The sequence below is a fragment of the Eublepharis macularius genome, chromosome 2, assembly GCF_028583425.1.
Source record: "Eublepharis macularius isolate TG4126 chromosome 2, MPM_Emac_v1.0, whole genome shotgun sequence".
Taxonomy (NCBI): Eukaryota; Metazoa; Chordata; class Lepidosauria; order Squamata; family Eublepharidae; genus Eublepharis; species Eublepharis macularius.
In genome coordinates this window covers 152808012-152834081 of record NC_072791.1, presented here as the reverse complement: position 1 = coordinate 152834081, position 26070 = coordinate 152808012, and the positions used below count along the sequence as shown (strand labels likewise).

At 41.8% G+C, this 26070-nt stretch overlaps 2 protein-coding genes across 5 annotated transcripts in view; both read right to left on the bottom strand.

Moving 5' to 3' along the window:
• Positions 1–511: 511 nt before the first annotated feature.
• Positions 512–12286, bottom strand: MTCH2 (mitochondrial carrier 2). Of its 3 annotated transcripts, none has more exons than XM_054970489.1 (13): positions 12147–12286; positions 9786–9870; positions 8672–8778; positions 6325–6351; positions 5996–6046; positions 5010–5067; positions 4322–4373; positions 4061–4120; positions 3749–3842; positions 3393–3440; positions 2778–2845; positions 2219–2294; positions 512–702 (listed from the first exon to the last, which is right to left on the bottom strand). In XM_054970489.1, the coding sequence occupies exons 1-13, from the start codon at positions 12231–12233 to the stop codon at positions 616–618; spliced, it is 900 nt and encodes a 299-aa protein (XP_054826464.1). In that variant the 5' UTR covers positions 12234–12286; the 3' UTR covers positions 512–615. The 3 variants fall into 3 exon arrangements, with proteins under 3 accessions (XP_054826464.1, XP_054826467.1, XP_054826465.1); XM_054970492.1 differs by having other exon boundaries at positions 12169–12244; XM_054970490.1 differs by lacking the exon at positions 12147–12286 and adding an exon at positions 12019–12113.
• A 3444-nt stretch (positions 12287–15730) lies between these two features.
• AGBL2 (AGBL carboxypeptidase 2) overlaps positions 15731–26070 on the bottom strand; it is a 57683-nt gene continuing 47343 nt past the window's right edge. For both annotated transcript variants that reach the window (XM_054972826.1, XM_054972827.1), the window contains 3 exons: positions 23385–23579; positions 22952–23003; positions 15731–17119 (listed from right to left, as the gene is read on the bottom strand). In XM_054972826.1, coding sequence (XP_054828801.1) covers positions 16873–17119; positions 22952–23003; positions 23385–23579 — 494 coding nt within the window. In that variant the 3' untranslated portion in view covers positions 15731–16872. The remainder of the gene's footprint in view (positions 17120–22951; positions 23004–23384; positions 23580–26070) is intronic.

Here is a 26070-nt window from a genome sequence, read left to right as displayed (position 1 = left end):
AGCCTTCCTTAGTGACAGAATAAAATCTTTATTTGCCCACAAACAGCCTTGGTAATGTTTAACTCCCTGCTCAACCAAGCAGGATTCACATTTCGTATGTCGGCTAGGTGATTTGCTTCTACAGGTTTTGAAGGATGAAAAATAAAATATGCCCTGCCTGGGTGAAGAAGTAAAAACTATTGGGCTACTTCTCCCAAATTAGTTAAAATACAAAGGGCAGAAAGAATCCCACCCCAAGATAAGCACACCGGCAGCCTTTATTTTCAGGGGACAACACTACTTTCCCACCAGCCCTCAGAAGCAGTAGGATGGTGTAGTCCCTTTCGGAGAAGCACAATTGAACAGACCTCCTTTCTCCTGGGGGATGGTAAATGACTCCCACTATCCTCAGAGAGTAAGCCAACGTTTTAAAACTGAGGATCTTCCTCATCCTCAATATCCCCAAGTTCCCTCCTTTGATCTGAGAGATCTCCCTTCACACCTGGTCCATTAAGTCATGCTCACAGCCAACTCCATTTCCCAAGATTAAATGATTATTTTTTTAAAAAATCTGTATAGAAATCAGCACACTGCCATCATTCTGTGCATCTGGGGCAGCCACAAGAGGCCCAGGTTTCAGTGAAATCTCTTCTCCTCCCACACGTACCGCTTCCCTGCAGGCACCTTCCGGAAAAACAGACTGTTCCCTCGGCTCATATTGCCCTAAACAAGTAAAGAAAAGGATGTGAGTGAAAGGGCTCAAAGAGATTCTGAAGCCAGAGGTTTCAGCATCTTAACATCAGAAACTTAGTTTGCAAAATTGACTTTGTACTTAGAAGCAACTGCTACAGAAGTAGCTCCGACAGACCACCACTTCCCCAAAGTGCAAAGGAAGTAGACATACTTCTCTCAGACTGTGTTTATTGAATAACCTAAGTCTGCAGAACGGTGGCAGCACTACTTCAGAATTCACACGCATCAATGCACCTCTTCTCAACAAAGTTATATCTCACACATAAACCTGGCATGCCAGTCTGAAGATCTAGCTTTCATACAAGAAACCTCCACACAAATTCCAAGGTGGGCCACTTGAATGAGTGCTACACACATCAGTTTCAGCACATTTGTGAAAGGGATCCACCCTCCAAAGGCTTTTACACAGACTAGTCCTTTAATGGAACCACTGGACTGACAAGCCCACCCTGGCAGGACAGGTGGAGTCCACCTAGGGTGGAAAGTAGTCCAAACCTCAGTGAATTTGTCTGGCATCCTTACTTGGTGGTTAGGAGGCCTCTTGCTGAGTTAGTTTATAATGGGGAGGAGGAGGGACCCTGTCAATTATTCCTCACCCATCACATGCAAGACAAAATGCCATGGTCCTCTAGGGAAAGGATGGGCAATTTATTTAAAACAATTATCAGCCACCTTTCAAACGTGCAGGAACTCAAGGCAGCTTACAATATAAATAAAATAATAAAATGAAGTTTAAAAACAGTTTTGGACCACCAATAAACATAAAAACAAAGTTAATTAAAAGTAATCCTAAATTTAAAAAGTCTTCAGCTGCCTCCTGAAGATCAGCAGTGAGGGAGCCAGGCATCCCTGAGGATGCTGTTTCATAACCGTGGGGCTGCCACTGAGAAAACCCTTTTTTGTGTACCCAACAGATGAGCTTCTTTGACTGATGGGACAGTCAGGAGGGCCTCTCTTTAATTCCCAGGCAAGAAAATACAGAAGATGATCCTTCACATACCCCGGTCCCAAGCTATGTAGGGCTTGACAGGCCAAAACCAACACTTGTGAATTGTGCTCCGGAGGGGACTGGTAGCCAGTGTGATTGCTGTAATAACCAGCAGTCTAGTCACAGCATTCTGTAATAGCTGCAGCTTCTGAACTAGCCCCAAGCAGAGCTCATTGCACTAGTCCAGTCAAGATGTAACTAAGGCATGGATCACTGCAGCAATATCTGACTGAACCAGGAATGGGTGCAGTTGGTGCATCAACCAAAGCTGGGCAAAAACACTCTGAACTACCCCAGCCACTTGATTTTCTAAAGTGACTGCTGTGTCGAGCAGCACTCCCAAGCAGTGAACCTGGCTTTTCAAGGGAAGTATGACCCCATTCAATACAGGAGAGATGTCAACTTCCTTGTCTGCCTTTCTACTAACTCAGAGAACCTCTGTCTTGTCAGGGTTCAGTTTCAGCTTGTTCACCCTTAGTTCATCCTCAATTCCCGTACCTCGCTATGCAGCCGGCTCCAGCAATCTAACCAGGAGTTGTATTCTGGTGCATAAGGGGGGAGGCCACCAGCAAGCCTGGGGGGAAAAAAGCAGAAAACAAGATTCAAATATATACAGATTTACTGGGTCTGCATAAACCAACAAAATTCAGTGCCTGTGCACAACCAGAAACCCATGCATGCCTCCGACCACAGTTTTTTTTCTCCAACCACTACTATTTTGGATATAGGCAGGGCACAGAAAAAGATAGATCTTTGACCACTGTGTTTTAAATTAAAACCTTAAGAGTTATTGTGGGGAATGTTCCAACTATCATCTAGAGGAAAAACACTGAAAGGTTTCTTTTTAAACTTTATGGGCTATGAAATCAAAACTACTTTGAACAGCGACTGAAAACTAGAGGACACGGCTGCAAGATGGAGCACATTGCTACAGTTCTCATTAAGCTATGATGAAAAAGTACCTGAAAAGCTGAGAGTAAGACTGCACATTGGATACTATACATACTGAAACATGCAAGCAAAACCCCAGTTAGAAAACATGATACTCTGCACTCACCCACAACTATTAATGGCCATCAGGTTTGAGACAAGTACAAAGGGATAAGTCAGCATACTGGCAAAGAACTGCAAATGTAATTCAGGAAGATGTATCAATAGATAAGAAATCCCAGCTTTCCACACACACCCAGATGTGAATCAGTTCATGGCAGAGCCTCCTAAAAACTCCAGACAAATATAACCCCACACCCAGCCAAGTCACAGGAAGTATGTATTACACTGGCGAGGAAGAGCTTTACAACTATTTCGATATACTCATTCCAGTAGGAATCCTAATCTGGGATGAGAGCTTCCATTTCTGATTAAACGGAGAAAATTAAATAGCTGATAACTGCATCTCAAAACCTCAAAAATAATTTGAGCCTAGCAACAATCTCCACTTAAGTGCTCAGCTTCAAGCATTCTGTCTAGAATGAAAGTCACCTGTAAGTGGCCTTCCCAATTATAGACAGGGGTCATGAAGCCTAGAAAGTCACCCTTACTTCCATGAGAACAAGCATTATTCCAGTTATACCCAACTCCAACCTCAGGCTGGAAAACAAGCACTCAATTCTATGGTCAACGAAAGCAAGACCTGCCCCCCTCAGGAGAGAGGAATAGATTATACACGCACACCAGTGACAGCCTGAGAATAACTCTTCATCTCGGTCATGGTGGAGACCTATGAAAGAAAAGAAATCAATTGATATAATCATGTTCTTCCATTATCAGCACTTGTTCTTAACCCCATCTGGTCTTGGCCGGGAAGGAGAAGGCCCAGGAGTTGGCTGTGAATGCTTTACATACTCTCACACTGGAAGTAATAGCAGCAGGGAGGAATGTGGAATCACATTCAAAGACTGAGATTAACAAGCAGGTAGCAACAGGGCCAGAATATAACTGTTCCAAGCTGATCAAGATGAGGAAGACACTGCTTGTTTTTCAGCACCCTATTACCTATACCCCATACACTGCAAGGAATACACTTACCCCATTCTCCAGTGCATAGGTATTGATGAGGTAGGCCAGCATGTTACAGAGCCACAAAGACAGAATGTCCCCCAGCAGGCGGGGAATAAGGCCCCTGAAAGAGAACAACTAGTTATCACCTGGAAAAATTTCACACCACACAAATCCCTATTTCTGTCTCCTGTGGAGAAGATGAGGTCAAGCCCAAGTGACAATCTAGGCAAGGCAACAGCCTCCCCTGAAGTTTGTCTTTCTAACAAATGATATTCAGAGGCCTCCTCTGAAAAAACTGGCTTATCCCTGGTAAATGCTCCCAGGACAACAAGTACTCACGCAAAAAATCCAAGGATGCCCTCTTCTCGATAAATGGTGACAAAGGAGCTAAATACTCCACTGGAAAATAAAAGAGAAATCCATCAAGTTACCCCAGAGTAAGGGCATCTCCCAACTGTCTCTTCATCTCACTCTTCCAACAAAGATACCTGGAAACCTCAATGGACACATACTAATTTCTCCCCACTGCCTTTTTAATTCTCAAGCATCAGTTTTGTGAGTTAAAACCTGAATGATGTCAACTCGCACATATGCACATACCTGTACTTGGTCTCTCTGCCAATGAACTGCACCATACACCTCAGTGTGATTACTGGAGGAAAATGAGAAAGCCAATAGGGAAAATATCAATGAGGGAAGTCTTATCTGCTTGCTGTTTCCAGTTCAGGATAATATAGGAACACTCTGCTCCATGAATCTAAATCCAGGCCTTCACAAGCAGCAGAATGAGGTGACAGAATTTTCAGCAGGTATCATTTCGGACTGCAGATACATGGTACAATTTCTGAAAAGCCCCATGTTTTTTAAACAGCAAAACTTTCAATGGGTAGAAGACTAGCATCTCAGGAAGAAAAGTTCTAAACCAGCTTTGTGCTTCATAGCGTCTTTTCTACTTGAAAGGGAACATTAAAAAATGGGATCCACACACAGTTTTAACTTCATTCTACCACACAAAGCTCCACCACCACATTCTGTAGCATGGGTAAAACAAGCTCTAATCACAATCATAAAGTAAAAATAATTTCAACATTTTACAAGATGAGTTAGCCAAGCTCATGAAACAGTGGTCCTAAAGGCACAAGAATATAGCACGGAAGAGTTAGCCTATTTATAACCTTTACTCTTTTAACTGCACAGACAAATGGTGGCACAGATAGGATTAATGTGCATCGTCCTAATGTTAAAATCAATGCTGGCTGTGACCAAAAAGCTACCTGTCCATACATACCATGAAAAGGGTGAGTGACTAGTGTAGCAGCAGAGCGTGCAACCATTTCTTGAGAAGTCTAAGATAAAACAAAACCAGAAGTATCAGCAAAAAAGCATGTGTGGCAATCAACCTTAAAGTTTTGCCTGTCTTCGGGATTCTGAATCATTCACAGAGAATTGCCCTCAAGCAAGCCCCAAAGACTGGCCAGCCAATCAGAATCCCTGGAACCTCACTGGTTGGGAGGGGACAGTGAACTATCACAGGAGAGAAGTGATATTTTCTTTGGATAGGGCTTTTGGTAGCTCTGGGTAAGAGCATAAGCTGAGTTAGGCTATTTCAGGGAGACTTTTTAGTTAAGGGCTGATTCCGTACATGTTGGATAATGCACTTTATCAATCGTTTGAGGTGGATTTTTTGTTCCACACATAAAAAAATCCGTTCCAAATTATCTATAAAGAGGATTGGAAGTGCATTATCCAACGTTTGCGGAATCACTCAAGATCTGGGAGCAGTGCAGGGTAGGGCCCTTGTTTTAAGGAAGTAAACAAGCACCCACTTGGGAGAAGAGGTGATTTCTGATATTTCCCTCCTACTGCCGATCTCCATTTAGCTCCTATGCTGTTTCTAAGGGTCTGCTGCTCCTTCCCACAACAAAATTTCAGAGAGTTCAGCAGGCGGCAGCAGAAAGGGAAGTAGGAAAGTCCTGCTCTGTCCCACTTCCTTTTCACATCTCAGACTTCTGATCCCTTCCATCTGTTTCCAACCATCAGACATTGAGCTGATAATAGTACACCAAAGCATAACGTTATAAATACAATCATGCATCCCTCCAAACACAAACAGACAAATTCTACTATAATGGGCACCCAACTCTGCTGAAAAGTCATTCTAGTGTCTTTAGGACAGAATTCGTAAGGCTGCAATTTCACCCTGTCATGAAAGCATGTGAAGTCCTAAAGCAGCCACAGATAGCCTATCCATGGCAATACAGCCCTATATTTTACCTCCTTAATAACTTTCTCTAAAGAGGACTCCTTGGTGTTTCTCCTTACTTCCTGTAGGAAAAAAACAAAGACAAAAGAAAGGCAGCTTAAAAAGCCTTAGGTTACCAGCAGCTCTAGTTTCTGGCAAGACATTTTGAATTTTTGATCAGGTTCTTCTTAATTCTGGGAAGAAAATATTTTGCATAGCCACATATTTCACATATGGTACTGTCCAATATGGATCACTGATATCTCATAATACCACAATCCCAAGGAATAGCAAAGAAGGAACCATCACTTCCCAGGGCAAGGGGGATGCAATTTACACAAAGAAGCTAGAATCAACATACCTCAGCTTGGTCATCTTCTTGGCATTGCTACACAGGAGGAAAACAGAAGTGTATAAGCTACAAAAAATATACACAGCCTATACAGACATTCTGCTTAAAATTAAACCTCACAACAGTTCTTCTTTTTCTTTTCTTTTTTTGGAAAGACACTGTATAGAATCTTCTTCATACGCACACATAATCTGGTTGCTATATTTGGGAACTGCAACTTTCTTTCATGTAAGATTGGCTTCAGACCCATATATGCATGCCTCAAAGGCACCTTATTCACTACATTTAAAAGTGTCTCTAGTTTCAGAATCTGTTTATATCCCTTAGCATAAAGAACAACATCCTTACAAATATAGGCTGCTGAACTGCCTTCCAAATCAAAGCACACTTTCTAAGCAGACCAACCAAACCAATCAACGCCAAGCCTCACCTTAAATATCTAGTACATGTATCAGAAAGATTTAGCAAAACTGATGAAAAATAGTTATGGTTCTGGCTGAGAGGCCCTGTTCTATAATTCATAGTTGTGCATATGGATGGCTATAAAAATGTCTTCATTTAGAAATGCTGCTTTCCTTAAAAATACTAGCATAGCAAGGTCAGTAAGAACTGGCTTATTAAGTACAAAAGACAATCAATAGCTGTTCAAAATCATGTCATCTTTCAAAAACCTCTTCAGTGTGTCAGTTAAGCTGCTTTCAACAGGAAAGCATATGTTGTTATTGTTCCAATAAGGAATTACATGCTTTGAAATGTTTTTATTATTTTAAATACTTGCACATTCTCCTGCAATTATTAGAGCAATACCTATTCTAGCCTAACACTATGTCTTATATCCCAGTAGATTATACTGGATTCTTCACTGCTTTGAAAAGTGAGGTGGTGGTAATCTACTGAAAGAGTTTCAAAGCTAACTTTAAGGATTCCGCTGTTCTTCTAGCTCTGTGATTAAAATCAGAAAAACTGCTGTTTATGGGTTGGCTTAACAAAAGAGTCAGAGCCCACAGAAAAGCCTGATCCAATTTTAGTTCACTGCTATGCAGCCTGTGCATAAGGAGCTCCAACCTATTAAAAACATGAACCTTCCAAGTATCTTTCCATTTACTCTCTGAATGAACAGTGATAAATGGTGGCAACAACCCAAATAAATCTGATGATTAAAGTGCATGCTCATGATTAATCAGAAGTGTCATTGTCTTCCATAGAGCTTGCTTACAGATCTCACCAATACATTACTGCACTCAACAGCAAATGCCCCTAGTTCAGCAAGGCTCTGATCAGTATGGTGATTTTTCTTGCTGAGCCTGGAGCTTGGGAGATGGGCAACCATTCCTATAATGACATTGTGCTCTGGAGTTCCTTGTGTCTTGGAAGAACAAGCCCCACACTCTTCCTCAGATTCAAGAGGAGGGCTAGCACTTATGCATACAGTGCTCTCCTGAGGCCATACGGAATGCATGATTCCTTTCCCTCTCCCAAGCTCAACAGGAAGGATGGGGCAAGTCCATTTTGGAGGCACTCAAAGTACCTGGGAAATACAGTAAGATATACAATAGCCCCCTCCTTCCTCCTGTACATATGGGTCTGAAGCCAAGCTTTCATGAAAGAAAGCTGCAGTTCCTCACCTCATGTTAAATTTCAAAGGTGTTCTAAGCACTTCCAGCATTTAGCATAACAACAGAAATAAGAGCACACATTCTCCAATCGGAAGGGTCTGGCAATATCAAATTTTGGCAGCTAAGGTCAACCAAAATTTCTGGACCCCTGGATATTTCCAAGTAATCGTATATTTGTCTACAGCCTTAAACTAGGACAACATTTTACATATGATACTTTTATTGTTCTAATTTTTAAAAGTCATCTCCAGTATGTTTTATTGAGATGCAGAATATAAATATTTAAAATCACTTCTCATCTCAAAAAGATTCAAACAGCAACATCAGATAGAAGCTTAAGGCCCTGCACGATATGTAAGAAAAATTAAGGATCTATCATTTATTTTTACCTAAAAATATGAATCTCACAGTGGGATTAGACTTGAGAAACTCTGCACAGAATTGCACAGTAACAGTCCAATCGTAAACACAGTTACACTCTTCTAAGGCCACTGAAGTTAACTGGCTTAGAAGAGTGTAACTCTTCTTAGGACTGCACAGTAGGTATCAAGCACACTAACAGTCTTTGCCAAGTTCAGATGATTCAGATTTCTATAGTCAATGCTATAAAAAACTAACATCTGATCAACACACTTCAGCAATAGTTGATTATCTTGCAATGTTTCTGGTGTGGACAAAAAAGCGATAAAGATTGCAAAGGATTTTGCATACTGAAATTACTATTTAAAGAAATAAGGTACCTGTAAAACTTTACTGTGCACTATAGTGCCTATTGCTCCTGAACAGAGTCTAGGAGCCAAACCTTTGAAGAGTCCTGCCCTGCCATCAATCTTCATAATGTGTTTAGCTGAAAAAAATCAACATAAACATAACGATCTGTCCCAACACTGGTTGTTCTCCCCTTTTATGTAGCACATCTATCAAGAGGAGATTCCAACAATTAAAATGTATGATGACTGCTGGCACTACTACACATGTGAAACTATTCAGAACTCAGTCCATGCCATGAAAGGGAAGCTTAAGCTTGATACCAAGTAAAAAACTTCAGCATCAAGGTTATCATAAAGAACTATAAGTATAATCCAGAGCACAGTAAAGTATGCTAACATTTTACTGATTTCAATATAGCTAGACTGCCCCTGGATAACAATGTTAGTATACATCCTACACTGTGCTTGTCCTTACCAGACAGCATCATCCTCTACAGAGCCAAAGTCAGTAAATAATCAGGACTGCCAAAAGCCACCATGGGTTCCCAGCTAAAAATCCCCCATGACCTCCTCACACTATCCCGGCCTAACCCAAACATCTTATGAAATGACTGACCCAATTCAATGGGACCCAGGGTAGTGAGGGTTCCCATAATCCTGACCTATTAGAATCCCTTCTCTTGGTAGCCCTGATAATTATTAGATTGAGAACTGTCTAGCAAGTGTATGGTACCATCACATAAACATCAGTAATGTTATTATACAAGTTGAAGGATGAGATATGACATTGCTGGGACATGCACATGCATATACTGGCTAAATTATGTGTATGGTGCCTGGAAGGAAAATGTCTAGTTGCCAAATATTACTCACTACCTAGTATGATGCACCTCTACCTCACCGAAGGGAATTCTAAAGCTAGTAACCATTCTTACAGTTCTATCTCTTTAAATCCTTAATTGAGATCACTGCTACTTCATCCTTTTAATTATCACTGCTATCCTTCAACAGTTGTAGAACTTCTAGCAGAACCAGGTATACGTTAAACTGAATAGGTAACAAATGAAAGATCAGTAATCGCAGCATTCCAATCCTATTAGGCTCTTTCTGGCTCATAAACAACACTCACACATTATACACTTACCATAAGCAAAGAGACCAGGCAGCTGATAGACCTGTCGCCCAAAAATATTTCTTCCCAAAGTTGGAGGGAGGGGTTCATATCCCACCTTCAAAACAAAAAGACAGTGTGCAGCAACCTCAAAGGAGTAAATAGTACACTAGGACACTAAGTGTTACAGCACTGCCTAGCTACAGTAACCACTTGCTTGGCCAGCGGTTGTAAGGTAAACCAGAAAAAAACTTAAAATACTTAATTCCCTGTTCTCTTACTGTTCCAGTGCATTAAAACCAAAACAATTACTTGATGGCCACAGTTTGCAACTTGGTATCAAGTCAGAATGCAGTTAGCAAAGTTTTACAAGGACAAAGAGTCCCAGACATTTAAGACTACAGAACATCTATGCAAATTCTCACCAGCATCAACAGTGCAGTCCTAAACAAGGTTCTACCCTTCTCAGTCCACGAAACTCAATGAGCTTATAATGATAAATCTGCTTAGGATGACGCTGCCAGTTTCTGCCTTGTCTTTTCTGGTATCCAGAGAAGTTTCCCCCTTTCTGCTGACTGTTTCCAATCAGGTAAAAGTAATTTAGAACAAAGTCTTTTCCTTGATGAGAACTACCAGCCTTCAGGGTTAAAAGTTCATTGCAACTAGGACAATAAATCCTACAGTAATGAGGGTTGATTATTCTACCATAGAACTGCTTTGCATAATATGACCACTGCTTGATTTATCACAGCAAGTCATGTTAGGTAACACACTTCCTATGATCTGATAATCTTAATTAGGATCAAGATCTGCAGTTTAGGTTAAAGTTTTACAGACTCTGGACTTCTACTGAGTCCAGGCACAGGTGGTATTTAGATTCATACACTACAACATGGCTCCAGTATTGGCTAACATCAAAATAGTGAAATAACTGTGAGGCTAAGATTAGATAGCCTCATAACTGCTCCTAAATTTGAAACACTGCAGAAATTTATACATTCACATTGATGCAAATGTACTTTCCAAGCTTGCGTTTTTATTAAAACATCTCATAAATTCCTGTACAGACAAGTCTTTGCTTCTGTGTAGCTATATGGTTTTCAGCCAATGACAATGCAAGCACAAAGCCACAACTGGCAAAAACACAAAACCAAACACTAAATAAAGAAGCTCTGGGATTTGGAACTACTGGGAGTGTCTCATACTCTACCAGTAAAAAACAGGAAAAGGGTTCCTTTGACTACGAGAATATAAAGCCAGCACAAAAACAAATCTGAATTTAAAAGAACATCTGAGAGTGAGGATACAAATGTCAGAGGAAGCAATTTCAAACTCCGAGTGAAGTTTTCGAAGTCTTCTGCAATGAAAACTGCACTGTGGCTAACATTGGCAGTTTTGTTCTCCCAGGAATGCGGACAAGGCAAAACCAGCCAGCGAGGGAAGCGCAGTATTTTGGACATGGTTTTGACTTTGTGGTGTTACCGGCACCGGCTGCAAACCCCACTGCTAGCAATCAATCTGTATGGCTGCTATTGTGGGGCTGGTGGTTCTGGAAGACCTCTAGATGCAGTGGACCAGTGCTGTTTCTTGCATGACTGCTGTTACCGCCACACCAGAGTCTCTTTGAAATGCCACAGGAAAGTCAAGTGGCAGCGCTACAAACTCTTGTGCAAGAGTTCGGAGACGGAGTGCCGGTCCACAAGCACCTGTGGCAGGATGGCATGTGAGTGTGACAAGCAGCTGGCAGAGTGCTTGATAGCAGCCAAGCCCATGAGGAAGCATTCCTTTTATAACAGGGGGGACCTCTGCAAAGGACCAAAGGACACTTGCCCTGTTGTCCACCGCAACTGGACTGAAATGGCTCAGGAGGGAGCTGCTCCTCTTCGCTTGCAAGGAGAGGCTTTTAAGGCTGCTACTCCAGGAAAGACGAAACCGGGGAGAGGAACAAGTGGCAGCAAGCAGAAGTTGCTGCCGCCTGCTCCTACTTCCTGAACGAGGCAACGAATTGAGCTTCTAGATCCGTTACATGGCAGGCTGTGGCCGCCGACTGGACGAAGACGGGAGACGTGCAGAAACAAGAAGAGCGATCAAAGTCAACAGAAGTGGCTTTCTTGCCCCCGCGAGGGTGGTGGCAAGGCTTCTCAGAAGTGGGCTACCTCGGGGCAGGAACAAGCGGATGAGAAGGGGCCTCCCCACCCTCGGCAAAAAAAACCCGAAGGGGCGACGACTACCGAGGAAGGCGAGAGGAAGAAAGGGGCGGCATTACCATAGCAACGCTTTCGCGGGCGGGGAGCCACGGCCAGGAGGGAGCGGTCACGTGGGGTCACTATGACTCTCCCCCTCCCCGCTCACGCTCTCAAGGAGGAAGGGAAGAGCTGGGTCCGAAGGCCTCACCTGCACGAGCACCTTCACGTACATGAGCGGCTGCGAGAGCACGGTGAGGCCGGAGCCCAGCAGCACCTGAGAGGCCGTGTCCGACATGCTGCAGCCGCGCCGGGCTCCGCCAGGGGGGAGGAGAGTCGCTGCCCCCGCCACCCCACGTGACCTGCAATAGGATTGACGTATGACGCCCCGCCCTCCCCCTCTTCAGCCACTTCCGGTTCAAGAAGTTCCTTGATCGCTCCTCTTCTAGAGCTGCGCAAGCCAAAGAGAATAAAGAGTTGCCTCGACTTCCGGAACAAATGGAAAGCCACCATTGGCTCTGCGTTTGTTTATGATTACGGCTGTTAATATTATTCTTTCTCTTTAAGCCTTTGTCAAGTTTTTGGATCGACTTATAGCATAGTCAAATCATAACTAGCTAAAAACTTAAGAGATAAACAAGATGAACTATGGACAGAAAGCGGTACCACTCTATCCCCCTGGCTTCTCTATGGTGAGAACGATAGAGTAGTTCCACCGTTCTCTGTTGACCTTCTGGGCTTCTCAGTCTAGTCGGTTTATAAATCATTTACCCGTCGGCACTTCAAAGTCCGCCTAGAACGATCCTGGCAGCCAGAAATGACGCTTGGTTCTTTGCGTCACGGCGTGGGCGGGCAGATGTGGTGCCGCTTTGGCCTTTTTCTGCCTCTGTAATATCGGGGGAGCCACGAGCCGAGAGGAGTTTTGTAGCGAGTGCCGCGGCCCATCCCTGGAGTCATTGACCGGCGCTGGATGATGAACAGCGGGCGGGGCGAGGAGGAACTAGGACATCTTTACTAAGATAATGGTAGCCTGGCCTGTTGTCTGCCAGGTTATTTTACAGTAAACGTGATTTTTTTTCTCGCTATTTATGGCGCGGTCTCCACTGTTTGCTAGGAAGTTTTTTATGGCTGACAGAAATAACGAAAAAAATTGTTTGTTACCGTTACCAACGTTTTCTTGCTTCAGTAAATGCACACTTGCATCATTCACAAATTGTGCTTTTCCACGTGGCTTCTTGCTCTCCAGTGCTATTTACAAGTAGGAGGAAAGCCTTTGGTTTGCTGTTGCCCTGTCATTACTGTGTGTACATGCCTTTTGACAGCCCCCCCCCCAAATAAACATCCCATTTCAGAACAGGACCAGCAAACTGATCATTTTTTCTTTCAGGGAATCTGGGAAAAAGAAGGTGATTGAACAAAATTTGAATTAGTGAAGCTGACGACTAGTGCACATACTTCCACAAAGGAAGAAAGGGTTAAAATGTACTTCAGATAGAATGGATCTGTTCCCAGGAGACAAAAATAAAGGAAGGTTGAAAAGTTGTAAATCTTCCTCTCAAGGCATGTAAAATTTCATTTTTGGCTTTTACAAATACCTATAATGGACAGAGGGCTCAAAAGAGCTTTAAGTGATTACTTGAATCTTTTTAACAGATTTACAGAAGTGGTAATCAGAACAACAGCAAACAAGTAGTTGTATACTTGAAGGATGGGTGGATTGGAAAATGATTGCAGTGCCATAACTGCTTATTTCCTACTAGTGGAACACAAATCTCATTTTAAAGATTTTTCTTGCAACACTAAGCATGGTTTTTGAAATGCAAAATTACAGCTGTTCTTGATTAAGTGCATGTGCAGTCAGAAGTCTTGAAGGGACTAGCTTGCTGTCCTAAAATACAATACCAAAAAGCAAAAAGGCATGAAAATGTGTGCACCACAAAGCGTGGGGCTACTTCCTACAATTATTTGTTATAATAATAATAATGTATACTGACTAATTATGCAAAGGGGACACATTATATATGGTTTGACTTCTCATAAAAAATAGAGATCCCTGAGCCTTTATATCCTCCCTCCCCCCAGGAAGAAGAGGTGTAACAAAGAAGGGAGTCTGGATGCAAAGGTACAATGCAGCTTGATTAGAGCAGAAATTAGTGTTTGCTATGAGATAAGAATTCTATGTCTCTATTCAGCACCCCTGAGGTGGGGGGGGGGTTCCATTATTCTGAATTTGTGAATGAACTCAAGTCAGTCTTTATGGTGCCACTGGACTTGATACTTGCTGTTCTACTGCAGACCATCATGGCAAACCCACCTGAAACTAATTCAGCAATGTCTATTTGAAAATGATAAAACACAGGCTGTTTACATTTGATTTTTTACTGACAATGCAAGTTCTTTTTAAAAAAATATATTGGTGAGAACATTCAGTATTATTCAATACACAAATTCCCCGTCTTGTCTAAATTATATCAGCCCCCCCTTCCCCCCTTACTGACTTCCAACAGCTTTCCAACCCCAAACCCCTCTTATTACTCAAATTACTCTTAACCATAATTTTTCTAAATCCTATATATGTTATATCACTTTTTCTAAGCATGTTCAAATTCTTCTGTATCTCCAATTTTCTAATATATCAATCTACATTTCACTGTTTAAACTATCTATTTTTTAATACAATCTCCTTATTACTAATGTTAGCTTAGATTAATTAATAGCTAAGTTTCCCCATTAATGGTAAAGTTACTTCTCTCTCCCCTTTATAAAGTCACATATTAATAATTCTCAAACTGCCACAATCCTCTTTTCACTTCCCATTTTTTTTCTAGATATTATTTCAATTTCTCCCAGTCTGCAATATATTCTCCTGGATCAAGGTCTTTAAGTTTTCTTGTCATTTTGTCCATCTCAGCCATGTACAGCAATTTGTAAATCCAATCTTCTATAGTTGGCACTTCTTGCACTTTCCATTTCTGCGCATACAAAAGTCTTGCTGCTGTAGTCATGTAAAATAACAGTGTTCTGTGCTACCTTGGAACTTCTTCCATTCCCAAGTTCAGTAGCAACAACTCTGGGTTCTTATTTATTTGGGTTTGCAAAACCTCATTAATTATTTCACTGACAATGCAAGTTCGATGGCCTCTTGCTTATTAGATTGTTGCTGTTTGTGGTTATGTTAGTGATATTCATGAAGAATTACGGAAGTTATCAGACATTCTTAACTAGTATTTGGACTTTATGAACTCAACTTTTAGGTTTTCACAGATGTAAATGTTCCCAGAATGTTGTTTTACCCATTAAAAAAAAAACTAGGAAAGAATTGGGGTTGGGAGACTTAAAATGTCCAGATTATTTGTGGGAATTTGACTAAATGTCTTCGGTGCCCTTCCACTGCCATTACTGAGTCTCACTTTAATGACATATACAATAGCTAACTGGTCTGTTTCTCATTTACAGTTCAGGCACATTATTAGGCGATTTCTCAGTTGCTGATATCCAAAATTTAGCAACCAAAATAAAGCACTTAACTCGCTTAGTTTTTATACCCAAACAATTTGCTTGCTTACAAAAGGGTACTAAGGTTTACAAAGATTCCAAATCCTATGCCCAGTTTCTTTAGGTACTCTGTTAAAATAATTAATAGGTTATAGTTTGCAATCTAGTTATACTTAATGAAATACCTTTTTACAAGTGGCTATATAAACATTTTCTGTGTACTTTCTGTTTCTTTATATGACACTAGGAATTTTTCTATGGCCGTTGAAGGCATTCTGAAACACAAAGCTGCACCATCAACACCTTTTATTAAACCCTTTATTGTTCATACAACGCATAGTTTTCCCTCTGGGACAAAGAAGACAAAGTTACAGATGGCAGACTGAGACAACACAGGGTGTTAGGTAGCCAAAACCTTCCTTGAGAGCTGAGAAACTGATAAACCATTACAATCATGAAAATGCAACAACATTTGTGTCTGAATTCTTCCCTGTGCAGTTCTAGGGTTGGTTCCAGACAAAATTTTCCATCAGCACAATGGAATTTTCCTTCTTTCCCCTACCAACTGAAATGTTCTCCTGGGGTATAGGGGGAATCAGTAAAAATGTCTGTTAGTAGAAAGTTCTGCCTGGATCCAACTGCAATATTATACTGGAAGATGTATTCTGTTATAAAACTGCTCACTACTGTATAACCACCTATGAAAAATAAAATTTTCCACACAGAGTTATTAAGATTTCACTTTTTAACATAAAATTTTCACAAATTGGAGATTAAGGATACTTTTTAAAGAAATAAATAAGGATGGAACTACATGTTAAACATAAGTTCCTCAACACCACATCTACCAAAATAAAGTAAGTGTGGGGGTGAAGACATTTGTAGGAGGAAATCTGCAGAAGGAAAAGATCTCTTTCTGTACTTCCAATTCTCTCCTACAAATACCCTTTTCACTAGCTTTTTTCTTTTCAACCACTTTTCTAGTTTTAGACCCCATAATTTAAAACAATGCAAAAATATATGCAGAAGGGTCATTAGCAGGGGAGAATCTGAGCAGGTGATATTAAGCATACCCTTCCATTTGTCAGTTCTCCCTTGTGAAAGCCCTCCTCCCCAAATTTGCCTTATCAGGAAAACATGGAGTTGGGAACCCTTTGCGTTATCCTTGTAATGTTGTAGTTCCATACCAACAGAAACTAAACAATTATATTACCCTTTCTTAACAGTTAATCTCACATATACACCTATAGAGAGAAGAAAATTAAAATCAACCATCCTCTTTACCAAGGCTTCAGATTTTCTTTTGCCAAACAAGGCAGAGACTTTCTCTCAAGTAATATCTGCAGTTCCTGCAACAGCAGAACACGGTGAGTTATTCAGAGTCAGTGCTTTCATGGAAAGGGAACAGACTTCGGACCAGGCGCTCTCCGCTCTAGTGAGGATCATTTTCGACCTCTCTCCTTTGGTGCTTCCCTGACTTTGGCACGATAGTGTTCATTCTCTACCCTCAAAAGCAGCCGGTCAATTTTGAGGGGTTTCCATTTGAATTCTGGGTTGGGAAGCACTTGTGACCTGCTTTGACTCAGATTCCACAGCTGTTTCTTGTCCTGAGTGATTTCAGATTTCAAAGAAAGCCCTCTGCGCAGCATTAAGGTCACAGAAGGTACTTCAGGAGTCCACCACAGGGATCTAAGTAAGGGAAAAAAATCCTTGTTTTGCAAAGATAGTTGAGTCTAAATATGATAGGAAATCATGAGTTGCACAATCTGAGACTTGCAAAACAAGCATTATTGTGAGGAACTTGTAACACTGTTTAGATTATCAAAATGTTGAAGTACAAAACTCTTCATTGTCCAGATTGTACTGAATATTAAATGGCCTTTTAGTACAGCAGGAAAGGGAATACAATTACTACTGTTGGAAAGGTCATATAAATCATATTTATATGACTATTAAAAACTAGCAAGGGCAAAGTATCAATTGGGGAAAAATAAGTGTATGGCTTCCTTATTTGCAGGCTTTAGAAGAAGGATCAGATCCATCTAAATATAATTTGGCAGAATAAGTTTGTGGCCTCAGTACAGTGACCATCTTGTTTCTGATATACTTTGTTTCCCACTAGTCTGGCTCTGTCTGCCTGCTGAGTCTTTGTATTTGCTACTTCCCCTTGTGTGCTTCATTCAGTCTTCTACTGCACGTTGGCTACTTATCTGACTCAGCACTTAGCTTTCTTGCTACCCAAAGGTTCAAACTGCATATTATACAGGCCTGTATCTCTCAAGTTTAAAAAAGTAAATACATCAGCAGAAGACTGCCAGTTTCCACACAACAAGGGAACTGGGAGGTATATAACTTTTTACTTCCATTTTCCTGTTCTAATCTAAAACCTCCTCCAGGGCTTTTTTTCTAGGAAAAGAAGTGGTGGATCTCGCTGGGATCATATGCGTGTGCGCAAAGCACATGCACACTCCTGGGTGGGGGGGAAGAGGACATGATGACGTCACTTCTGGGAAGTGACATCATTGTGCAGGGTGGAGCCACCCCTGGGAGCACTCCCATGATTTGGGCCTGCTCTCCTCCCTACCCCTTATCTGGCATCAATCTTCCCTCTAAGTGGTGCAGTGTTTTGAGCCAGAAATCTACTTTGTGAGCAGCAACTTGCAAGTTTTGAGCGCTCCTTTTCCAAAACCAGAATCCATTTGATTAAAAGACGTTTGAATTAGATTATCTGAGGCATCGGTATTGGGTGCCATCAATATTTTGATGACACCTGCTTATGTATGTGGTTCTCAAAAGCTTATGCCTCAATAAAGTTGATTAGTCTTAAAGGTGCTACTAGACTTTTTACTATTTTGCGACTACAGACTAACATGGCTAACTACTCTGGATATTAAAGAGTGCATCTGTAATATCTGGAATTCACTGCCACATGATGTGGCAACTGCTAGAGGGTGTTAGGGACTTTAAAAACAATTCAAGAAATGTGTGGATGAAAGGTATATTCACTCTTCTTGTAACTGGGCTTCTTGTATTGTTTTAAGCATTTTAAAGGGAAAATGAAACATCTTTTTTCTTTTAAAATACTCCCACAGCACAGGGAACACAACTTCAATTAGCAAAAGCAAATTGGGCTCAAAGGGCCAGAACTCTTTCCTCTGCAGACCCCAACCTAAATCAGGGTTGAGCAAGGTGAGACCAAGCATAGGCTTGAGACCATAAGAGTTCTGGGGCAGTATGCCACCTGAGCCCAGACCAGGACAACCCAGGCTAGCCTGATCTTAGCTCCCCGAAGTTAATTAGGTGATCCCTCCAGGGTTGTTTTGCAGAGGCAGGCAATGGCAAATCACATCTCTTGCCTTAAAAACATTTATGTTAACATTTTCATGGTGCAAAAACAAGACTTATGCAAAATGACTGACCATGGAAATGAAATAAACACCATGCTCAGATTGGTTTTTTTAAAAAGGCAAATGTAATGCATCTGGAACTATCCACAAAATAAAATTCAATGTCCCTCAATGAAGCCTAAATTTAAACAAGAAATAAAAACTCAATGAATTTTCAAGTGTGCACTTGCAATTTCAGTTGGTGCACATATGACAAATGAGTCATTACAAATCTACCAACACAGGTAAAGAGTAAAGGAAGGTATACTAAAAATGTCACAAACATGCAATTACTTCAGCAAAATATAAAGAATACAAGAACTCCACCCAGCAGGATAGCCTATTTGCTAGTGTACCAGAAGTCAAGAAAGTGAATATAGGAAAGCGGGGGGTGGGGGGGGGGAGAAGGGCACAACTGACCTGTGTATTTTTTTTTAACAAACTAAAAATACATTTTAAAAGCAGCTCCTCATTCAGGGCCATTTGGTGATTTAGTAGGAAGAAAATCAGACTGTACTGAAAGAACTATCTCCCCTCACATCTCTGGGACCAGCCATTACAGGAAGCTGCACAGTATAGCTCCCAGAATCCTTATTGTCTACAACTCCCATACTGTATTGGTCCAACTACATTGTTAACTGCTTTACTGCCCATGTGCTACTTTGTGCCACAAAGCTGCAGTCAATTCAGATCAGAAAGGGCTCTTTAAATTTTAACCCTCCCCCCTTCAGCTGGCCTGCAGGGACTGATTAAAAACAATATGTCCTTTTTAATAAGTCAATAAAGAGGTATCAAAATTAAAAGGAGAATTATAGGGGATTTAACATAACTACCAGGGAGAGTTTGAAGAGAGGATATGCAACAGAAGACACAACATCATGAACACACAGGGTGACGGCTGGTTGAGAGGGAGGGGAGGAGAACACATGATCATATGATCTCTTTGGAGAACTGCTGGAACGGATTTCAGGCTCATTCTGGCAGGAAGAAAGTCCTGCCTTTAACTGCTCACATCTTGTTTGGGAGAAATACTGATTTGAATCTGCAGTCTGTCAGCAGAAGGCAATGATATCACTGATCATCGTGACTTTCCCTATGCCAGCAGGCATCTCCAGTCTCAGGAAAGTTTATTTTATTTATTTCATTTACCATTCTATCTTTCTCCCCAAAGGGGACCCAGAACAGTTCAGATAATTCTCCTTGCCTCTGTTTTATCCTCACAACAACCCTGTGGGGTAGGTTTGGCTGAAAGAGTATGAGTGGCCCATGATTACCCAAGCAAGTTTCCATGCTAGGGTGGGGATTCAAAGCTGGGTCTACCATATCTAGGCCTACAATGTAACTGCTACACCGCACTGGCATACAAACACTGATTCTCAGGGCTGCAGAACCCCCATGGAGTAACAGCCACACAGGTCAGGAGACCAGTGGACAGGAGGAAATGAGTGAATCAGGCTTCTGCAGTGCTTTAGAACTGATTTCCCACAGCGAACTTACCGCTGGTATATACCTGACAATTAGCAAGAGCTTTAGGCGCAGGGGCATGGGGGGTTGTGTTGTCTTCACCATGTCAGGTAGCTCTAGGAAACATCAGAAATTCTATGGTAAAACCTCTTTTGTTCCCAGCAATTCCTAGAGCTGCTTAATATCATTTGTTACTCATTTTGTCAAAAGTGATGTTGCAGTGCAGACACTGCCTACTTTAAAAAAAAAAATTCTCAAGCAGCAGTGGGCAACAAGGACTGCCACCAGAAGGCCTCCTGCCATAGTGGAAGACCTCCAAAGTTTCTTTGGCAATCATGAATTTAGGGGCTTAACATGATCTAACTACGGGGCAATAAAATGAAAGAAAAATCTAAAGCTAAGGAAAAAATTCCTGCAGTAATTTCCTGAAGAAAACACATAGATAAGCGAACATGGTGGAGGTCAGGAAAAAAAACTAAGTGGGAACAAGCTTGTTGTTCCCATTAAGGCATGCACATAGAAGAGAGGCCCTCCCTCAGTGGAGGGTGTTTGAGCGCTAATTTCTTGGCTACAGCACTAAAACTTTTCAAAGCGGCTTCTGCACAGGTGCAGAATTCATGTAAGGAGTTGCTTCATACAGTAAACAGAGTCCCTGTGGCATAATGCTTAAAGCGTGAGACTAGGATCTGGGAAACTCCTAAGATTTCCAGCCCCACAGTGGGATGTCCCCAGCTCCCATCCTCCTCCCCGCCCCCTCTCACCTGGATGGTGGGGGGAGGGCTGAAGGTGCAAGAACAGGGCTGGAAACTAAATTTGGGACCAGTCCCCTTCCCCACAGAGCAACCTATCACTTCTGCATTGCACCAGAAATGACATCATTCTCAGAGCAACACAGGAGCATTCTGGAGCATGTGTGGAACCGGCCACCAGACCTCTAATCAGACCACTATACTATGTTTTGAGGAACCTGTCATCACCATGTGTGTTTTGGCTGTTCGTCATTTTTCAAGTTTTTGCTGGAAAGTCCTTAACATAGTATTTAATGATTTCAGAAATGATAGAAGCAGAAAATTAATGATGAAATATAGGTAATATAGTTTGGAATTAATTAAACTATAAAAAGTTTTAATTGGATTTTGAATAAACGTGCAATTAATTGTTACTGTTTTGAATTTTATTGTTATTATCTTCCTTAGAGGGCTGTGCAAACTATGATTCCAAATAATGCTTTTGGTAGGGTAGGGTAGGTAGGGGACACGAGGGATGAGTTTATGGAACCAAGGGAATAGTGGCCTGAAAAAGTTTGGGAACCACTGCAGATCCTGGAGACGATCTGGAGCCTCTTCCCTGGCCTGTCATTTGGCCCCTTATATGAGCCAGGTGTGTTTGCTTGATAGCCTGGCCCAACTGTACCTGCTACCGGCTGTTTCTTAAAGGGCCACTTGGTGATGTGCTGGAGCTATGCATTACCTTGGTCCAAGGATGCTGGCCTTCTTGTCATTGGGGCAGCCTTAGGAGCAGTTAGCAGCCTGAAGGTTGGGGCCAGGGTCGTGGCCACCTGCTGCAGCCCAGGTAAGTCTAAGAGAAAGTCTCATCTTGGATAAACTATCTTGCATTCTCAAAACCACCAAAGAAAGCCAGCCTCTAATGGCAGCCCAATCCAGAGCATCAGAGCAAGCACCCAAATTGCTGTTGATTGAATTCTCCTATAAGAAGACACCATTGGAAGGAGCTAGAAGAGGCACAACTAGAGCACAGGCATACAAGCAGAAGAGGACAAAAAAAAAGCGGGGGGAGCAACAACCCTGAAAGCCAAAAGGAAGGAAGTTGGAACATGCAGGAGAGTCAGTCTTTCAGCCCAAGTGCAAGAATACACACAATAGCCAGCAACCAACTTGAACAGTAAGTGCCCTATTAATTTCCTCAGTATACACAGAGCATTCATACTACACTTCACACATAGCAGTAACAACTTTTTCCTGCTTGGACATTTATCTACCCTGGTATAAAAACTGTTATGTGAAAAATTTTACATCTTAAAAAAAGTGTTATGAATAATTAAAACGCATCAGAAAGGTGCCTTTCAAATGGTTTATATTCCCAGAATTCAAAAACAGATAAGAACACTACCTATCCATAATATTTACAGCATCTACAGTGTCCAATTCAGTTAGATCCAACACTGCGCTAAATCTCATATTGATAGAGTAATGTTTATTCCAATAACTGCCCAAATAGTCTTTCTGGTAACTGTGACAGTAATTTAATTACTGCTTGACAATCTTAATCAAAATACTTTGGAATAAATACTAAATGATCAAATGTCAATCAAATCCCAGTAATTTGCATAACAACAGTAACAATTTAACTCTTTGAGCATAAGGGCAGTTTCATTATAATGGCAAAAATCCTCAGTCAAGTTGTCACCTCCAGCCTTTTAAAAATATGTTTTAAATATATGATTTAGTCTGACTGGGAATATCTACAACTTGTACTCAATATTACGATTCTTTCAGAAATATAAGAATTTTTTTGTCTTTGTATTTTCTCATAGCTTTTTATTCAGTCCAGATATTCCTAGACCGTAAGACATAAAAGGGCCTTATGTCTAAAGATGAAACCAGTACTATTTCATTAGCTATCATGGGGCCGAGGAGGACTGAAACAGTACCTGTACCGTCTGACTCCATGAGCAGGTGGAGAGAATGATGTAATAAAGATACCTGTAGAGAAGAGGGGGGAAACAATCAGTAATAACTGTAAATGCAAAATAAAACAAATGTCAACTATACATTTATGCCTTGCTTCCCTATTAGTGTCACTAAGAGATGAGAGATTTCCCAAGTGGCTTTTGTGAGGAACAAAATGTTAAGGAGATGTGTTATTTAATGGTTTATCTTCTGCAGCTATATAATGTGTGTGACATAACTTGGTATTTGACAGACATTCTGAAGATGGAGAACAAGTATCAGGAATTCTGCCCTACTTCACACCATATTTTATCTTCTTGATTTGGCAGAATTCCTTAACTCCTAATGTTCACTTCCCATTTTATCCCATAGCAAGCTTTGCTAGCCTTCTTAGCCCAGATAGCTGTCCCATACCTTCATTTTGTTTTTCAGGGAATTCTCCTTTGAGCTGTCCATGGAAAGGAGGCGGATGCTGTTTGATGGGTGAATTTATGAGGCTTGTTCGCTGTGCTGGTGGTGGTGGAATCATAGTTACGATGAGCGGCTGAGGATCCTGGATTTTGAAGTCAGTTGGTGTCACAGGGATTCTCCGGTTATGCAAGGAAGGCTCTAGGAAAGAAAACATGTTGCTTACCTTTAACTGATGTTATTCGAGTGGCTGTGCAGTCACGCTGGTGCAGATGCAACTGTTCTAACCCAGGAGCTGGCTCTCAATTGTTCCAATTGTGCCTCTTTGTTCCTGCTTTGTGAGTGCCATTTTACTAGTGCTATATTTCTACTGCCAGTCTCCACAATATGCCAGATGTTGTGCTACCTGGTTTGTTCAGGTAGATTGCGTTGCCATGTTGATCATAGCTTATCTGCATACAGCAGATGATGGAACAATGCTAATGCATTCCACCCTGCCATGAGTTTGAGGAATCCATGCATCTCATGAATAGCTTGTTGGAATAGTTTGGGAAGAACTACAGCTACCGCAGCAGAGAGAGTTTGGGCTCTATGTCAATGTGGAAGGAAAGGTGATTTGACTGTAGGTCCCAGATTGCTCTAATGAACTAGAGTGTACATTTCAGAACCAAAGCAGACTTCTGTCAGAACAGAGACTGAGGGATTTAAGTACAGCCAGAGTGAAGTGTATATCAGAATTAAGTTGATAACTGGAATGCACAACCATCAACTAGATGTATGGGAATATTTTGACTGAGGACATATGGAAAGAGGATTTAACTCTTCAAACACTTCCTCCCAGTTTCAGTAATCAAACCCAACTTTCCTGTGCTGTTATTAGCATTTAAAAGGAGGGGGTGCTTTTCACCGTTTGGCAAAGGAAATCTGGTATCAATTAGCAAAAGTGAGCAGGCCCTTCTTCCCCTTCCCCTGCATCTCTGATCTGAATCAGGCCTGTGTATATGGAATTTGCCTCTACAGACAGATGAAAACCAGTGATCTTTGTTACTGTATCCTTAGAGTCTGCAGATGAGGGGAGGGGTTAAGGACAGTGATCAAGATCATTGTCTACAAAAATAGGACCAAAGTTGAAAAAATCGCAGACTTTGAGCTTGTTCTTACCCAAATTCCCAAATTCTTTCTAGACCTAGGATCCAACTTTAACCCTCAGGCGTCAGTGTGGGACCTACTAAGGCATGCGCATATGACAAGAAGACACGTGTTAACACAGTCCCATGACAGGAAGCCAGCATTATAATCTAATGGTTTTCAGTGCTAGGACCATGGGCAGCAGACCAAGAATGCCAGAGACAGGAAACATAAGCCAAGCACCAAGAGATATGCTTTTGCTTCTGTCATATTGCCAATTTGGTAATTAATGCAGCGTCATTAGAGGTCTGACTCTAAGAGACACATAGGTTTTCTGGAGGCTTGTATCCCAGGGCTTGCTTCCACTGCTCCAAATGGGGGACTTGAGCAAGGGAGTTTGTGGGGAAGCAGGAGAGAACCCCTCTAAGACTAGAGTTCCCTGAGAAAAGCCATACAAGCTCCACATCAGCAGGAGAGCGGTGTGCTCCAGTATCCTTCCTCCTATGGAAATCTGCACGGTTTTAGGTAAGTACCTTATTTCTACCCTAAAACACCCGAAGCTGAGGGAGAGGAAAAGGCCTGTAAATGAGACCTTCAGGGCATACAGTCCCTCTCTTGTGCTTACAGCTTTTCTGCTGCCATGGAGATTGAGAGCTTCGAGGTTGAAGGGCAAGGATTTCAGAAGAGGGAACTTTACAAAAATGAGGGAAATAGATAAAAGGAAACTGAAAGGAAAACACAAGAGAGTCATAAACTTAGAGGATACTTGGAAACTATTTAAAACCACACTAACTGAAGTCCAGGTAGCATGCATTCCCCAAGTTAGGAAAAGTGCTGTCATGTCTGCAAACACTTCAGATATCTTGAGGTGGTCGTTTATAGAGATTCAGGAGGTATCTCTAGGGAATAAAGCAAAGGTACCAAGAACGGAGTATTTTTATCTTATGACTAGAAGAAGCATGCACAAAGGTTCTGTGGGTGCCCTTCTATGCTGGAGTATGAGAGAACAATTCTTGAACTGTTCCAGCAGGGATTCAACCACAAGGGGCAGGAAGGTATAAAAGCCAAATCTGATATTGATGGTTGTATGGGGAGTATCAGCAGCAGGACAGGACAAGACAGAGGCACTTCCACAATCTCAGAGAATCACTTATAAAGAACACTTTTGCTCCTACTTCCTCTTATCTTTCCCATTCTTGTCAGTCACTGGTTTACTATGTTTTTGAGTATCTGACTGGGTTGTTTAGAGGTTGTCTCTAAGTCAACTTAGTTATAGCCGAAGATAGGGAAACAGCTACTATGTTAGGACTAGAGGTGGGCACGATCCCCCCCAAAATACTGATCAAGCCGTTCATGGATCTGGGGCACCGCCGAACCCAGGTCACTGATTCTAACTGATCAAGTCCCATTTCCAATACGGAATCGGGAATCGGGGAGGCCAAAACGGGAGGCGCCCCACTGTTTCCAGCGATATAGGAACGGTGGTTGGTGGCAGCGGCTGCCAGGCCCAGCGGGCATGGGGAGGCGGCAATGAGCCGCCTCCCCTCAGGGAGGGAGGGGACAT